The sequence below is a fragment of the Chenopodium album genome, chromosome 27 (genome assembly GCF_948465745.1).
Source record: "Chenopodium album chromosome 27, dcCheAlbu1.1, whole genome shotgun sequence".
In the NCBI taxonomy this organism is placed as follows: Eukaryota; Viridiplantae; Streptophyta; class Magnoliopsida; order Caryophyllales; family Amaranthaceae; genus Chenopodium; species Chenopodium album.
In genome coordinates, this window is record NC_137860.1 from 33,194,901 (window position 1) to 33,213,194 (window position 18,294).

General features: G+C 35.1%; 1 protein-coding gene across 1 annotated transcript; it reads right to left on the reverse strand.

Moving 5' to 3' along the window:
• Window positions 1-227: 227 nt before the first annotated feature.
• On the reverse strand, window positions 228-12,980 carry LOC145619062 (uncharacterized). Its single transcript, XM_081673660.1, has 13 exons — window positions 12,381-12,980; window positions 9,468-10,572; window positions 7,783-7,992; window positions 7,384-7,613; window positions 6,363-6,437; window positions 5,454-5,525; window positions 5,266-5,364; window positions 5,100-5,168; window positions 4,895-5,009; window positions 4,295-4,363; window positions 3,288-3,630; window positions 2,588-2,699; window positions 228-1,893 (listed from the first exon to the last, which is right to left on the reverse strand). Exons 1-13 carry the CDS (start codon window positions 12,516-12,518, stop codon window positions 772-774), a joined length of 3,759 nt encoding a protein of 1,252 aa, XP_081529786.1. The 5' UTR covers window positions 12,519-12,980; the 3' UTR covers window positions 228-771.
• Window positions 12,981-18,294: the final 5,314 nt, after the last annotated feature.

An 18,294-nucleotide genomic window follows, 5' to 3' on the forward strand; every position in this document is an offset into this window, starting at 1 on the left:
TTCACTTACATACTTTTATTTTGAATCATACATAAAATTGAGAAATTACAGGTATACTCTTATTCGTTGGGGCCAGTGACCTGTGTTATCTAGAGTCACAGTAGATCAGCATTTTATTACAGCCTGTGAGTATTAAGCAAACTGCAAAAATTACATAAATAAATTTATTCAGATCAATCTAAATAGCCCCTCCTGTAGAAAATTGAACTCCAATACAAAAATTAGGATTCACCTCTGCACGCTACTTGCAAAAACATTCAATTTCGTTGAGATACAATATTCAATGACATTTAAGATAAAATGCAAAAAATCACAGCTACACTACAGTAACACAACAGTCGTGTAACCAGATAATTGTAAAGAATAACATACACTCGTGCTGATACTACAAAGCCAGCCAACTATACTTTTCATTACAAGCCACAATATTGGCTAAAGAGGAAAAACAAAAACAAGAATCCCAAAGGTTCTCCGCAGCAGGAAATGGCAATAGCAAAAATTTCGCAAACCCAACAAAGCCCCAAGAAAATATATAATAGAGGAATGTTTACAAAGGTTTAAAAAAATGAAGCTGATAAGCCAGGAGTTAGCCGCTTCAAAGATCATAGCAGGGATTTTCGGCTGGTTGGTAGCAGGTGGCAAACCTGCAGCACGCTAGGGAGCCTGTAAAAACACCATGATGAAGCATTCCCAGGCTCTAACATTTGTAGGCAAAATTGCTCTAGCATCAAAGCATTGGACAAGGGATCTAGAATAAAATCTCACGATACTCTAAAACGCACTCCAACTATCTGTTCGATCTTTTGGCGTTTCACTACCCACAGTCGACTTAAATGGCCCAGAAGAACCGAAAGCATCCATGTCACCCCTAGGTGTTTCACTGCCAAGTGATGAACCAAAAGGCCCACCAAACCCATAAGAATCAAACTCACCCCTAGGCGTCTCACTGCCAAAGGGAGATTTAAAAGAACCAGAGTATCCAAAATAGTCCGATTCTCCCCTGGGTGTTTCACTGCCAAATGATGACTTAAAAGGACCACCAAAAGGGTCAGCATCTGCTCTTGGAGTTTCACTGCCCCAAGATGACTTGAAAGGCCCAACAGAACCAAATGGATCACCATCTGCTCTCGGTGTTTCAACACCCAGTGATGACCGGAAAGGTGCCCCAAAAGGGTCTGAATCAGCCCTAGGAGTTTCATTGGCCATAGACGACCTGAAAGGCCCAACAGAACCAAATGCATCTATCTCTGACCTTGGAGTTTCATTTCCCAGAGAAGACCTAAATGCACTAGATCCGAAAGCATCAGAGTCACCCCTAGGAGTCTCACTTCCAAATGAAGACTTAAAAGGCCCAGAGCCAAAAGCGTCTGAATCATCAAATGACGAAGATCGATCCCCGTAATCAAAATCATTATTACTTCGCATAGAATCAAACCGTGAAAAAGTATCCCTTTGCTGGAATGACCTATCATCGTGTGAGTCAAAATCTCCAGTACTGCGCATGGAATCAAATCGAGACAGCTTTTCTTGAGGCTGAAAGCCACTATCTGATGACCTGAAGGAATCAAATCTTGAAAAGTTTAAACCGCGCTCTAGTCCTTCGCCAAATTTCTGTGGAGAATAGCTTGATTCATATAGTGGTGTGCTTGGAACAGAATCGGCAAAAATGCTCTGTTTGGGCAAAAAGCCATCTGCTGGTGTACCAGGAACAGAATCTGCAAAAATGCTCTTTTTCGGCACAAAGACATCTGCTGGTGTGCCTGGTACAGAGTCTGCAAATATGCCTTTTTTGGGCAAAAAGTCATCAGCCTGTGATGAACTAGTCCTGATAGGAGGCAGAGTCCATTGCCCATGCCCAAACAAGTCATCATTATGCTTGTCGAGTTTCATCTCCTAAAAAACAATTCAGCAACAAATTTAAGGTTAAGTTGGTTCAAATATAACAGGAATAGATAGGCTCTTGGAGCACAGTGTTTCTTTTAGCATCAACCCAGGAGAGGGGGAGGTGTTTGTGTTTCTCCTGAATTTTTTACTACCGCAAGCAGAGACTGAAAAACTGCTACTCAATTACCTTTAACTAAAATACAGTAGCACAAACCTGATGATACAACAGTCCAAAAACTTTAAGTGAACTAAAGACGAGTTCTCTATTTTCCAGACCTTAGAATTCAATAAACTACTCCCTCCGAATTTTATTACTTGCTCCATTTCTCCATGTGCGGAGTTTTTGGGAGGAATAGTAAAAAGCAATAGAATATGAAGTGGGGTTAGTTGAAAAATAAAAAAGTCTAAGCAAAAGTGAGTAAAAGTGGGGAGAGTATGAAAAATAATAAAATATGATATGAGGGGACCAACAGTGGGAAGAATAATAATAAAATATTGTTAAAAGTTTCTAAAAAATAAAATGGAGCAAGTAATAAAATACGGCCACAAAAGGAAAGTGGAGCAAGTAAAAAATACGGAGGGAGTATTAAACTTCATTGATGTCAGTTTGACAAAACTTTGCCTAGAAAACCTAGTTGTACATGGTTTTCTAAGTACAATATTTAAGTTTTTACAGGTGCTACAAGAGAATAGTTTAGTTTACCTTTGAGAAACCCCAGATTGAGTCGGCATCATCATTAGTATCAAAGGTGCCCTGAGACGGCTCATCAAAACTCTTCTCCCCGGAAAATGAAGAATCAGCAATCCCAACGTCACTACATCAGATAAACAGCAACAATCATCAGTATAGGCCCAGGAATAACAACAATACTGTATGTAATTAACAAGACAATGATATTTGTCATCCCACAATGAAGTGCGATTGATGAGTCATATTGGATTGATCTATCCTGATAATCAGCAACCATTTCTAACATATTACCAGCATAAAAAATAAAAATAAAATTGGCTGACTCAGGCTGTAGTAACAGTGAAAAGTGCAATGCTAGGAAATATATTTGTAGGGAAGGAAAATACAAAAAAATTATTAAAAAAAAAAAAAAAAGGCTTAATTAAGAAAACTTATCGATGGAAACAATGTGGAATCTGACAAAGAATTTCATGTCTTGTTTTCTGCTACTATGAAGAATTGGAAAGTAGACCTGGTTATTGGGCAATTCGTCAGGATTGGTGTGGGTCAATAACGGGTAAGGTCAAAGAGGGTCACATTTTATAGGGCCAAAGCTGGTGGGGTTATTAGCATTGCAGTGACTGTTTATGGTACTTTCAGCTACAAGAAAAGTTAGCAAAAAAAATAGATACTATTCAACAAATGTAACGCCGCCCATAACATCAATACATACCTCTGAGATTCCTTGGCACGAGGTGAGGCAACAGAACTTCCAAGCTTTTGGAAATGATTGTCCTTAGATCCATCACGTGGACTTCCATGCGAACTTCTAGCAGGACTAGAAACTGTATTATTTACCGTTTCAACTGCCTTAGGGGTACCTACGACACCATTTTCTGCCACCTGTTCATCCTCTGCAGCGGACTTGACAGGCTTGGATTCAGAGTCTGACGTATGAGTAGCTGCATCACCTTCAAAAATCATATTCTTTTCTTTCTTTGCAACTTTAATTTTTGATTTCGGAGGTGCAATGATGTTATTTACGTCAAGAGTTAGATCCTTCACAAAAGTGTAGCCTGAAGCAGAAAACCAAATGCACAAACAAACATGAGAAAACCAAACATACCCACATTCTCTAATGCAAACAAGACACAAAGATAACAGTACAACACTTGAGTAAAAATTTAATGAACAAAATATCAAGGCTTGCACAATCCTATTCACTTTCAGCTGTTGAAACTGTTAGAAAATTATAATATTAAAAATAAATAAAAAAAAATACTAAAAAAGAATGTGAAGGGGGGAAAAAACATTAAAATGATTAAATGGCTGAATAAGGTTACTAAATCCTAGCAGCAAATCACATGGTTGACATTAGATCATTAAGGTCAGAACTGCCCATTGCCAAAAGAAAATTATTAAAAGTAAATAAAAATTAAACAAAAATCCACACAACTACTGAGCATATGATTACCCCAAAAACAAGTTTTAGGTAATAAGTTCAGACAGGCCTTCCAAGTAAATTTCACAATAATTACAAATTCAGGAGAAATGCTAATATGGTCAGAAGGCAGCTGATATGGGCTAGAATTCCAATTGATTCAGACGAAGGAAAACAAAGGTGGATAAAATCCACATAACTGCAAGCCATGAAGAACAAGACTTAAAAACAATAAAAAAGGATCACTGACATAACATAATATAATAGTTTGATCCTCCATCAATATAGATTCAACTTACCTTCATCTTCAAATTTATCCCAGTCTTCATCCCAATCAGCAGCACTCTCCTGAATGCCAGGTTGCCACCCTAAGAAAGAAAATAAAACAAAAAACTGCTTCAGAACAATCAATTCAAATTGAGCTGACATTTCAGACGATATGAAGACTTAGCCAGAGTTAACAATCTTGTAAGCCTTGGTACTCATTGCAATTTGAAAGGTTATCCGGGTTTACATATCAGTACCTAATGAGGCTCAGCTTTAACTACTTCCTCCGTCAATGGTTATTTGCAACAAAGGAATATTTTATATCTCACAAATAATACCCCTTTGTTGCAAATAACCATTAACGGAGGAAGTATATATATTACAGTTTACAGTCTAAAGCTAGGCCTTGTTTTTAAAATATAAAAAGTCTAGCCCTTATAAACAGGATAAATTTTTTGGAATAAAAACAAGTACAATATGGTGCAATTCCTAGACCAAAAATAAATAAACAAGAAGAGATGGCCAAAGATGTCGAAGTACTATTATACAATGTAGGTGGGGAAGCCTTCCCCTGCCTCATCAGTGATTTGAACTCAAAAGAAATGCGATCAAAGAAAAGTGTAAGAGATTACCAAAGGGAAGCTCAACTAGCGTGGTAGGTTTTGCACGCAATCCATATTTCTTGCAACGTTCACAGAGAGATCTTATTAATTCCTCCAAACTAGACTGGATGTGATCAGCACGAACCTGACAAGATACTCCAGAGATCAGAAAAGCAAAACCAAGGTAGATGTTCATGATCATCTTCTGTTTTCTTTCATAGCTAGTACATAATACCTGAAGGTTCTCATCAGTGCCATCTTGCTCCATCTTCACAATTGCCTGATACATCTCCATTTTCTTCTCCTGCAGATAATCATAATAAAATTACGCTATAGCAGCTAAAGGAAATGCTTCTTACCAGCTACAACCCTGATGAGCTAATATAAATCACAACAAAAACCTGTATGTCACGGAATGTTGCTTCTTCAATTGTCAATCTAGATGCCACATCGCCATTTTGTCTGTACTTCTCCTCATACTTCTTAGCCAGAGACTCAACCTGAAAAGTCACACTCGTGAAAATGTGACCACTGTTATCTGATAAGGTAAATCTCAGGAAAAAAATATATATAATAAATAAGCCCACACCTCACGCTTATCTGCAGCAGCCCTCTCAGAAACTTCATTAAAGCGACTGTCACATCTACTCTTGTACAGAACCTTTTAAAAAAAAAAAACTGTGATCAATGTTCCAAAGTAACATTGAAGTAGTGAGGAACTATAAATAATTACATCCAAAAACAAAGCAAGCTAAACACCGCCAAAAAATCTGTTAAAGAAAAGGAATGATCGTTCATGAAACCAGGGGAGGACCAGTAGGAAATGACATGATAAGAAAATTAACAAAACTAAATTTGTAATTCATCAATGTATCATCATTTTTTTTTTCTCTCGTCATAAGCACACACACACACACACACACAACACACTGCAAAAAAATGGAAGTATGACAAGTGAACTTCCTCAACTAAATATTTTCATTGAGCTATTCACTGTTATTTATATACTACCTCAGAAAGTTCTCAACATTATCAGTTTTCAACCATTCCAGAAAGTTCCCAACACTCACTATATTCCATTTTTGGCAGATTCTTTTTCCAATTCCCTCATACCCTACAATATTATTACCTTTACACTTACTCTCTCTTACTCAATCCACCCACTCGCCACACAACTCTCTCTCTCTTCAAATGCATAAATTAGTGTGCAAATAGTACTGCGTACATATTAACAGCTGTCAAGAACGGATGCAATAGATAAAAGACAATGGTTCTTAACATATGATTGGGTAGTACTTGTTATCTACTATACATGCAAATTTGTTGCCATTATAAATCATTCGAGAGCCTCATTATAGCAACTATAAAACCATGCAAAATGCATATATACAAAATAACACATAGATGGAAAACTATGTTACTCTATACAAATTCTCATTATTGTGCCATAATGAAATTACACAACGTTACTAAATTAAGAAAGCTTAAAAATACTCACAAGCTCCTGCATTTTAACTCGGTAGAACTCCGTTTTCTCTCTTGCTTCTTTTATTTCCTTCTCCAATTCTTCAACCTGGCATCAACCAAACAACATTCTTAGTAAAACAAAAGACAACACAAAAGCAAAGACAATTTCTATTTCTCAAACACCACAAAGCCTGCACTATATAATGAAGAAAAAATAGAAGAAACAATTCTCTCATCAAGGAGATGCTACTCATGCTAGCAACCGAGGAGGAGACTGATATGATATATCAAGGGAGAACAATCATAATACAAATTAGCTCGAGTGGGAATAATCACAAAGACTGTTAGCTCAGGTGGCAAAAATAGAAAGACAGTTCAAACCAAAAGAAAAAACTTTCAACAGGATTTCATCTCCATCAACATTCTAATATCAATTCCTTTTAAGGGTTCCTTGATACCAGAGCTACTGAAAGAAAAACAGAAATGAGAGAGAGAGAATTAAGATCATTAAGAAAATCAATTCCCATCCACTAACAAACCAAACATAATACAACTTCCCCTTAAACAAGCACAACCTAAGAATAAAAATGCAGGAACGGAGAATGAATAACAAATTGAATAAACCTTTGGTAAATAAAAATATCTTGTTCCTCAATGAAAGAACAGATGAAAGCTAATTTGGTATTAACAGACACTTAGAAGTCTAAGATTAAGGAACCTTTCCCACCCTAGCAATTCTCACACAACCCACAGTCCCACAGTACCCTGGATAGAGAAAAAAGAAGCATATAAAGATAAGTCAAAGAAAAAGACATTCCTCATAATTATGAGTTTCTAGCACAGCACTTGCCACAATAGCCCATTAAAAGTTGCTCCTTTCATCCCCTTTCAATGGTCTCAACTTTACCAAGAGGTCAAATCCAGTTAACATGACCATAACTAATGTTTAAAATATGGAATCGGTGTGTGCTGACACTCAAAACTTCACAGCACTATTGCAACATAGAAGCACCTGAACTGGATGTATATAAGAGCAAGTACACAGCACATACCTTTTTATTCGCCTCTGATGCCTCCAAGAATTTCAAATTGAGTGATTTCTGCTCCTCTTCACTTAGCTGTTCTACTAGGTGTTTCTCTAACGTTGGCACTTTGGCTTTTGGTGGCTTAGGTGGCATTCTATCATCAGATGACATATGAGCTGTAACAGGCAATGGTGGCTTTCCTGTCGGACGTGCATTTGGTCTTGGAGCAGTTCCAGGTGCCTGTGGTTGCTGGAAACCTAAAAGACAAAGAAAGTATGCAAAGTTAAAAAATAAAAAAAAGGCAGCTCTGTAAGGAAGTATCCCATTAAACAATATTTGCTGTTAAGTATTCAGTCAGTCCAAAGTTCATCAAGATAGAATTCAAAACAAAGTTAAGGAGCAGAAAAATGCAACATCTGAGCTTACCAGCAGAATATCCCCATCCTGCATTACCATATCCAGCAGATGGTTGAGTAGTTGCAGGGAAATCAAGCACAACACTACTTGGAAGAACTGCTGGAAGAGGACGTCCTTCCCTGTATCTTTCCATCAGATAAAGTGCAATGCAGAATTCCCTGAGAGAAAGATTGCTATCATTATCCTGATCAGACAAGTCCCACACCTGCTTTAAGACCTCTGGAACATGTAACAATACTGAATAAGTGGCACATCAAATAAGGAAACCTGCTCCTATCAAAACAAAAATAGAAACCTGACATGTCATACATAAAACAATCCAAATATTTGAAGAGACCAAATTCCTTGCAAATTTTTTCGATTTCATTAAAAAAGAATACATTTAAAAAGTCAGGGGCCTATCAACCCTATACAAAGAGGAGGCCAAAGAACCCAAAAATGTAGTGCCCCCAACACCCTAAAGAAATACACTATCCGGTGGTATACACCATACAAGAGACCAATTCCTCCATTGTTACATTCTCTACAGTATAAAATAAAATTCTCATTGAAGATCACTACAGAATTGTTTTGATGCATAATAGAAGAGCATGCTTATGAATGCAACCCTCCTTACAATACAAAAATATATAAAGTTTACAGAACCAAACATCCCAGAAAGAGATAGTTGATCCAGCCAGAACAGCAAAGTGGCATAAAAAATTGAGAACCCATGACCAAACTAAAATAACTCTCAGCTCCATGGAAAAGTGCTTGTTTGGTTGAACATGGAAAATAGTAAGGCCAAGAAAGATGATTTTCCCATGCAATTTTATTCCTAGGAATGACTAATTGTTGTTTGGCTGAGCATATGAAGTTTACTTCCCATGAGATGTTTCAGTTACATAGGGGCCCTAGGTAAGTAGCTCCCTCCATTTTGTGGGTAGAAAAAATTCCTAGGAAAACTGGCTTCCCACAATTTTTTCAACCAAACAACTCCACCTTTCCCACTTCATAAAAAAATTACATTCCATGAATTTCAATGTCAACCACACAAGCACCAAATATTTTAAAGGGTACTACAAATAAATATTACACTGCACAGAATTATAGGGGAAATAATTGGAATTTGTGCTCCCCAAACAAAAACATAATTCACACAATACAATTATTATAAGTTGGTTACTTTTAAAATTTCAATCACATTCCACTCTAATCTGACTAAAATTTATAATGGAACAGAATCAGCAGAGAGACTTCAGCAATCTACCCACCCTATTTGCAGAGTCTTCAGATATCCACCCACACCAGTTTTCTTTCACGTAATCAATACTCCAAAGTGCCAGGATTTTAAGAGGGAGGGGGGGAGGGGTTAAACACTCAAACAATTACTACAAATTAAAAATTAAAAAGAAAAACAGGGGGGGGGGGGGAAAGAAAGAAAGAAATGAAAACTCAAACAAAAACTACAGTTTGAGGGGGGAAAGGAACTCGGAACACAGCCAAAAAATATATGCACAAGAGCCACAGGACTTGCTTCAAATTTAAAGATATGAAACAAAAACGAGGAGAAAAACAATTAAAGTGATAAAAAAATTTAAAAAAAAAAATTGTTAGATGAAACCATATACAGCAATAAGAAATCAAGCATACTTCTACATAAGATACTAAAAATTATAAAGAATTAAAGTAGATGACAAAATCTAACCACCTACCTCGTGGTAACTTCCAACTCAAAAATAGATTGCGTGCTTGTTCGCCAGTAATTTTCCCATCTTTATCAGTATCAACCTCCATAAACACTTTGGTATATTTCTGTAGATCAGTCTGAGTTGGTCTTGGCCAGTTCAGCTGGGGCTGATGTCCTGCAGAATTATTAGGTGGGGATGCAGGAGGGCCACGTGGAGCAAAATTTTGGACTGGAATTTGTTGATTCTGTTTCACGTGTGATTGCAGCTTTTGATGTTGTCCACCAAAAGAGTGAGCAGCGAGTGAATTCGGTACAGAAGCAACAGAACCCTGCTTGGAGAAAGACTGGTTGCCAGCTGCAACTGGAACCGAAGGTGAAGGAACTAGTACACTTCCAGCAGATGAGGTAAGAACAGAACCCTCTCTTTTGGGCAGAGACGGAGCGGAAGACAATGCTTCACCTCCGAAGAAAGAGCCTTGAGTGAACCCATTTTGCGATGGTTTAGGTTGCGTGACAGAGTTTCCTGCTGCTACAGATGGCTTAGGTGGTAAAGATGCTGCTGGTCCTGCTGTTGATGTCACCCCAGACTGGTTCGTCAAAAGACTGCTACTTCTCTCTGAGTATACTGTTGTTGGTGACCTTCCTGTGTTAACAACCCCTACGTCATTTGAAGGTCTAGAATTAGGCAGATTTGATCCAGACTGAGGAGCTCCTCCAGGAAATCCTTGAAACCCAACCCCTTGTACAGGTTGTGTAGCCACACCAGAAACTGCATTTTGAGGTCTCACAGTCCCACTTACTGCTGGTTGGTTATATTGCTGATTCATGTTAACATTAGGTGATACTGGTACTCCTCTAGGTCCAGGGTTATGGTAAGAGATAGGAGCAACATTGCTTGTCTGAGGTGCAGAAGGGGTTGATCCAGCAGTACTTGACTGGGGACCAGGTGTAGGAGGCAAACTCATCTGTGGTGCTGGTATTTTAGCTGAAGCTGGACCATATAAAGCTGCCTTGACAAGCTCAGGAGTTAATTCACGCTTACTTTGTGCAACAGTCACAAGCTTAAGAGCATTATAGAATTCGGCTCTACCAAGGAACCCTGTTCGGTTATGGTCAGCAAACGTCCATATCTATAATAATTGTAAAAAAAAAAAAAAAAAAAAAAAAGGAAATACAGTCAGCATAATACAGTTAAACAAGAAGACTTTCCAAATGTGCATGTTCTAAGTCAGCACTTATCCAAAGACCAGAGTAATATCTCCCATCTTTGAACGACATATTCTCTCCGTTGTTTTTTAGAGATACACTTTGTGTTATGTACTAGTAAAAATCATGGAGAATAAGAGTTGATATTCATTATAAAAAAAAAATTAACACATTGAGAGGAGTGAAACCAATGTTTTGATAAATATAAAAGTGATAATTTATGGTTAAACTTTTCTAACTTTGACCAAATAGGCCAATATTTTGACTCATACTTATTCTATTTCTATTGCACCATTTCCCTAAACGTACTTCATATAGGTACCAATTCCCACTAGCCTTATTCATGTAATCTTCTTTTCTCACAATACCCTTCACATCCCCCTACTTTTACTCCTAAATTATAGTGCCAATAAGAAATGTTGCAACTATAGAAACATAGGAAGTAGATATAAAATAAAAACAAAATTAAAAAATAAAAATAAATAAATGAAACAAAGGTAATTTTGAATCGAGCTACTAGTTACCTTGAACATATAAAAACTAAGTTTGTTTGCATCCATCCCCCGTTTCAATCAACCATGCCATATGACCCAAAGATCCATTCTAATTCTAATAGGCTATACGGCTATTTTTTTTTCCTAACTGTATCACTATTTGGATGAAACATCCCTGCCTATACAGGATTACTTTCCTCTGCTGATCTTTTCATCACTATCAAGTCTCGATAACTACGATAAGCATCAAATGGGAGCAGTTGCAACTTTGCAAGCTCAATGAATGAAAGTCTGAAATAGCCAGAGAAGAATAAAAAATCCCAACCATGCAATTTGCTGCCAAGGAATGTAAGCCTTTTAAGTAATTGTTTTGTTGAACATGATTAGTAATGTTATTCCTGTATAATCAGGTATTGATTTATTCATGTAGTTTTATAATCTAGTTATAGTCATAAAAAGCAAAACTTCCCATGAGAAATTCCGATTACCTAGGGTAGCCATGGTGAGCTACTTCCCACATTTTTGCCAACCAGATAACCAAACATCCTTCCACTTCATAATTACCCCATAGTTATAACAAACAAGCACTAAGAAAATGGGGAAAAAGAGCAAATTAGTTGGCCTATTCTTATAAACGTCAGTAGCAGAACCAAGGTAGTGATGAGTTATCTGCCTATGTTAAGATGAATGTCATGAGTCAACAAAACGATGAGAAGAGCCAACTAAACTTCAATGCCACAACTGAGGCAGCAATTGGTTCTCCTTCCCAATTGGGACGACAACAAATTTATGAGAAGGACCATTAAACGCTAACACGCTATAATAGGTATCCATCGAAAGAGCAGAGATGCCTGCAGCTTTGGCATCCTATTGACTACTCCAGTCGTACTAGTTGTAAATAAAGCTACATTCTACCCCCCCCAATATCACGATTCTTGCTGAATTCAAATTCCTACTATTAAATCAATCATAACCATGACAATTGAGTGAGTTTTCTACAACACCATCAACCCATTCCAGCCAATAATCCCATCTCACTACTCTACCAGTTCTAATGATCCAACAACAACCCAACCTAGAAATGACCATAATTAACCAACAAAACCCAAACAACTTTTCGACAATCATAAATTCAGATCAATTGCATCTAAATTCAACAAAACATCAAATTCAAGTCACTAAACAAACCACCAAATAACCAGGAGAGAGAAAATTCAATAGAAAGAGGGAAAAAAAACCTGCGCGAGAACTTGCTTCGGCAAATTCGAACCCTGGAAGAAAGCGACAGCTTCAGCGCCACTAATTCTACCATCTCGATCCAAATCAGCTCTCCTAAAATACGTATCAAACAGATCCCCTGGGTTTTGTGCCGCCATTTCGACCACCTTACACAAAACCAAAACCCCAAATTCTCGAAAATTCGCCGATCAAATCATCGATTCGGGAGAATCACAACCAATCATAAATTCAACAATCACTAAAATTAAGTATAATACTACGAAATCTGGATCGAAGAGACGAATGTATTAAAGGAGTTGGTAGACAATTTCAATTGCGATTAGATTGTAATCAAAGTAAAGAGAGATTATGACAAAGGAGTGAAGAGATTTGCAGGTGAAATTAGGGTTTTGAAATTGGGGATTTTTTTTTTTTTTTCCTTTGGGAGAGGAGAGAGAGTAAAGAAAAGGAAGTGTTTGATTATTCTGGCGAGCCAAAAATAGGCGTCGGCGACGACTGCCTGTCACCGATTTAAGACAGGGAAGGATTTTGATTTTAGCAGACTGTTAGTGCCTTTCTTTTTGCTGTTTTTCTTTTCTTTTTATTCAATCTTTTTTTTTTTTTTTTTCTTATTTCTATTTTTTTTTTTTTTATTTCTATTTTTATTTTTATTTTTTCTTTTAAAAAGGGGGTGATATACTGATATGAGATTAACTTAACAATTTTGGGAACTTTTGAAACGTGGTCCAATTGTATTGTGCACCTTCCTTCATTTATCCAAAGTACACAACTAATTGCTAACTTCAAGATGTGGGGATTAGTGTAGTTGGTATAGATTAATTTTTTTTATTTGATTAGCAATTTTGATTGATCTTGTGTACCACTACAGCGATAGTGTATCATATACTTGTATGTAGTACATGTACATAGTGTAATTGTCACTAGTAAATGTATGAGAGAAAAGATCTATAAAAAGCAGATAAAAAATAAAAATAAAAAGAACGTATATGGAAATAAGCTATTTAGAAGATAATGTCTCTGCATCTCTTCTATTTAGCTTCTCCATTTTATTTATTTATTTATTTTACTTCATATATGATCTGAAATGTATCTAATTTCAATTTAAGTGTTATGAGTAAAGTACTATCCTAGAACCAAAAAAAAAAAAGTAAAGTACTATCCTAGTAGTTAAGATGGCTGAGCCACTATACTTGCTAACGTGGATACCGTTTGCATCAGTTGGTTAACATATTTTGAGAATGATTTTTTAGGCTTTGTACTTTGTATCTACGACATGGGAGCCACGTTATTACCATTCACCCTTTGAGACTCTATAATTAGAAATTTCATTAAAAAAAAAAATACATTTGTTGATGATTTGATCAAGTCCACTACCCTATGTAGCCTAATGTGTTGAAGAGAAACTTGAATTAAGTCGAACATACATCTTGACATATGGTATGATACATATACACACAGTGATGTGAGATGACACAAGCACACCAATTTCACAAATACCTACGTAAGTATTAACATTAGTCATAAATTATATATACAAGTGCTATTTTGGGATTTTTTTACAAAAATTAAGACTTGATAATTTAACATGTAAAAAAATTACAACACTTTTTTAGGTAACTTTTAACAACTTAAACCAGATACCTTATTTATATTTAATCACTTTCTCTCGTGCTCTCTATAAATTCTTAACTCTCTTAAGGTAACTTATCGGATATCCCACTTTTCGTTAAGAATCACATGAGTTAGCATACTTATTAGCAATCCCCCTATAGCCTCTTTTTTCTTGCCTATAAGAAGGGGTCATTTGTTACTCTGTTAGACTGTTAGTGTTGCAGTGTTAGTAGGATAATGTACTTGGATTAGTTGAATAATATCCAGAGTTCTGCACTTTTGCCCAATCATCACAATTATTTGGGCCTTTGAGTTAAATACTGGGATCTTGTGATATGGGCCTAGTTCGAACACTTTCACTTTCAAGTAACCTGAATAAGGGCCTAATTCTTCTTAGGAATACAGCAAAGCTACAATGCATGAATGGATTATACTTGTATTACTTATATACTTACAAGCATATTACAATTTACAAGTTACAACACAAAGCTTGGATTTTGAGTCTGCACTCCAATTTTATATCACAAAATATCATGTTTTATATATATGATTAAAGCAAAGTTCGAGATATGGTTTATAAAATGAATTATCAGGGGTTCGTTTTACTCATCAGACAATTACTTATAAGTACTTATTAAAATTTATTTAGTCTTATTGATCTTATTTGAACTTAATTAAAATTAAATCTTATTTAAACACATTTTGGCTGTAAATTAAACTTTGGTAACCTTTATAATCGGACTTCTATATGAATTTATATGACTAGAGCTTAAATTTCTTTAAATAGTGAAAAATAGAGTGAACAAGATAAGATCTAAATTGTTATGTTGTTAATACGATCAACTTATAGTCAACTTTTATAGCCCTTGGACAGACTTACCACATCCACGTAATGTTTTTTTTGTTTTAAGAATAAAATCATTATTGATAAATTATCAATTCATAATTGATAAGTTCTAACCACTTGAGCTATCCCTCACTCTAAACGCCATCCATATGTGCACGTAAGAAAGTAATACTAGTGTATTTTGACAATTGATCAATGCATGTCGCATTGTTACTTTAAAAAGAATTATTTGTATAATAATTTATTAAATGGACAATATACAGACATACAGTCAACTATAGTATCATACAAATTACAAACATGAATGTTTGAATCACGGAGCATGATAACCTAGTATGCATGCTTCTTAACACGATAATTATACGCCATGAAGATATGGTTAACATCACTTTAGCATCTTAGAGTATTTATTAGTCAAATAATTAATAATAGAAGCCATAGAATAATTCATTTTCATTAATAAATAACCTTGAATTAAAATAATAAGCATCTTTATTTGGTGGTACATTGCTAATTAGGTGGACTAGCAGCAGTGGCTGAGCTTTCTCCTGGGAGTTGATAACAATTTACATTTTAATTGGCCCATTAATTAGCGCCATTATATAATTACTTTAATTAGCTCCCTTCCCAAAACATTTGCGCAAATGCTTGGCATACATCATTCAGAAAATAATTGAATTTTATGCCAACTTTTTTAAGGAGAAACCTAACATTAAGAATGACAATTTCTGAGCAAGTACAAATATTTGAGAGAGTGAGAGAAATTACAAATATCTGAACAAGAAGCCAAGAAAAACGAGAAAACCTAAATTACACGCCTTTGGGATGAGGGGGTTTATCCTAACAAGGCAATTACATGTGAAATCTAGCCAACCATGACAACGGAGTTTATTATATATACTCCATATATTCTTAGGTTAGATACAATCACATCACATATACTCGCTAATGTCACGTCTTTTGTATAAAAAAAATCACTCTATGTTAATAATAAGAAAGGAAAAGTACGTAGTATATAAATTTTGTGGCGTAAACTCTTCATTAAAGAATTAAAGTTGTTTCAAACCATAATCTAAGCTAGTAGTATTTCTTATCACGAGGTTATTGATCAAAGTTTATATTGCTCTTAAACACGTACTGCATATGTATATACATATACTCAAGTTAGGAAACATACAAAACACAATGTATAATCTATTTTTTCTCGACAAGGATTAAAGACCGTGCTCGTATTATGATTGAGGGAAAGTAATCACCACATCTTAGCTTACAATAATAACCATACCGTTACAAGCTCAACATCCACTATGGACTAATTATAAACTAAAGTATGGCAAAGTACAATTAAACCTTAAAACTAGATTTGTTAAATACCTACAATTTCATTATAATATCACTCACACTTTATGTTAGTCCACCAGCAGTTGAAATTTGAAACAAAATGAATGGAAGGCCATAATAATATTAATTGGTAGGTGAAATACTGCTAAAAAAAATTGCAATTGTGTCAACCCAAAAGATATGCCTTTTTGAATGCTTTATCAATTAAAAAATAAACAGTGACCATGTGATCAACCGAATGAGATTGGGATGGCTCCAAAATCCCAAACTTCAAACAATTATTACTCTTCTTTTTCTTTTTCATTTTTCACTCAAAGAAAACTAAAATCATTTAGAAAACACCAAAAAGAAGTCATTATCAGCTTAATTAATTAATTAATTACCCCTTTGGCCTTAATTAACTTTCACTTTCCTCTTTAATGTATGATTTTTATCTTTTATTACAAAAAGTATGGTAAATGTTGTGTATTAATTTCAGGTTTAAGTTTGCTCACATGCAAAAAGACTTTAAAAGACATAAATTCAAAAACAATTGCATGGTACTAAATGATCAACTAACTATTTGTTGAGACATTTAATTGCAAAATACAAATAATAACATTTTATTAGGAAAAAGGGAAAAAAGGACGTGAAATAGATCGATTGGAGATATTTGTGAATAGAAAATTTTAGAATAGTGCTATCCACATGCTAAAAACTTTATTTCTCTCATTTATGTGTTTATGTATAAATTTTCCCATTTTCCTCTCAATATGTCACTGATGATTTTATTTCATTTTTCGATTTAAATATACCAATGATTGATACAGAGTACAATTAATTAGTTGAAATAATAATTATAAAAAATAATACATTAAATGAGAAATAATATGCCACATTTACGTAGTACGGAGTACGTATAATGAGAAGACCGGAGACCCATTTGGTGATTTGAGAAGAAATTTTTTAATACGAAGTTCATAAAATATGTAGTGTGTGAACAACTTAACAACAAAAGAATATCAAATTTATTTGTAAAACAAGAAAACAGAATAAATGATCAAGGTTAAGCCAAAATTGTAGTTTTAGATGCTTTATTATTATTATTATTATTATTATTATTATTATTATTATTACTCCGTATTATTATTATTATTGTGTCAAAAAAAATTATTTATTATTATTATTATTATTATTAAATCTCAAAAACAGATAGAGTCATACAACCTACAAAAAAAAGTAGTGGGGAGCCGAGATAGTATTTAGGCCCGCGCCCCGCTAGCTATAGCGAATCCAATTCTGTTGAAGATGTGAGCAGCTGCACGAACACCAATATCCCGAGTCTTTAATTTACAAACGCTTGAACCCTTTTCAGCAACTCAACATCACCCTTCTCTAATTCCCTCAATGAAGAAAAGAGGAAAGGAAGAAATTAAACTCATAGCCAATCGCCCTGCAACGCGTGCCATACTTGTCTTGCTTCCGCTGCGTCGCAACCGACACAACACGACCAGGAACGAAGTCAGACAACTTGTCAATGGAGAAGACCCCGTCAAGTCAACACATACATCAAAACCTCTATCTCAAGAATAAAGTAAAATTATTATTATTATTATTATCATTTAAGTAAAATCAATCAGTATTGAAGAAGATAACAACGAATAAAAACATACCAAAATCCAACCAATTATTAGTCATTAGCTCCACTCTAATAAAAATCAAGAATCTTTAATTTTTTTTTTTTTGAGTGAAAAATCAAGAATCAACCGTCAATAAATTTGTCCTTGTACATAACCCTAGCAGGCTTCACACACCAAAAAAAAAAAAAAAAAACGAGTATGAATAATTATGTCTTGGAATTACATAATTTCATGGCAATTGACCTTAATTACTTCCATCCCTCGTGTTAATAAGAAGCTTGTCAAGCTTTCGCATTTGTAGGAAATGTGCCTAATGTGGTGCAATAATACAAAATTAATCAATCAATTAATTAATTAAATTATTGATTTGTTGACAAATTTCAAAATGAAGTGACTGGTATAAGTGGCATGCATTGAGTAGGAACGGAAGCATGGGAATAAATACAAGGTACATATACTCTCTCAAGTTGCCCTGCTTAGCTGTTGGCCTTAAGA

What these genes read in the sequence shown, in the direction of transcription:
- LOC145619062 (XM_081673660.1), bottom strand. Translation starts at nt 12,518, where the DNA reads ATGGCGGCACAAAACCCAGGGGATCTGTTTGATACGTATTTTAGGAGA. An exon ending in GCACTGATGAGAACCTTCAG is followed by an intron (nt 5,010 to 5,099) that starts GTATTATGTACT and finishes GTATCTTGTCAG; the next exon opens with GTTCGTGCTGATCACATCCA. An exon ending in CGTGCCAAGGAATCTCAGAG is followed by an intron (nt 2,700 to 3,287) that starts GTATGTATTGAT and finishes TATCTGATGTAG; the next exon opens with TGACGTTGGGATTGCTGATT.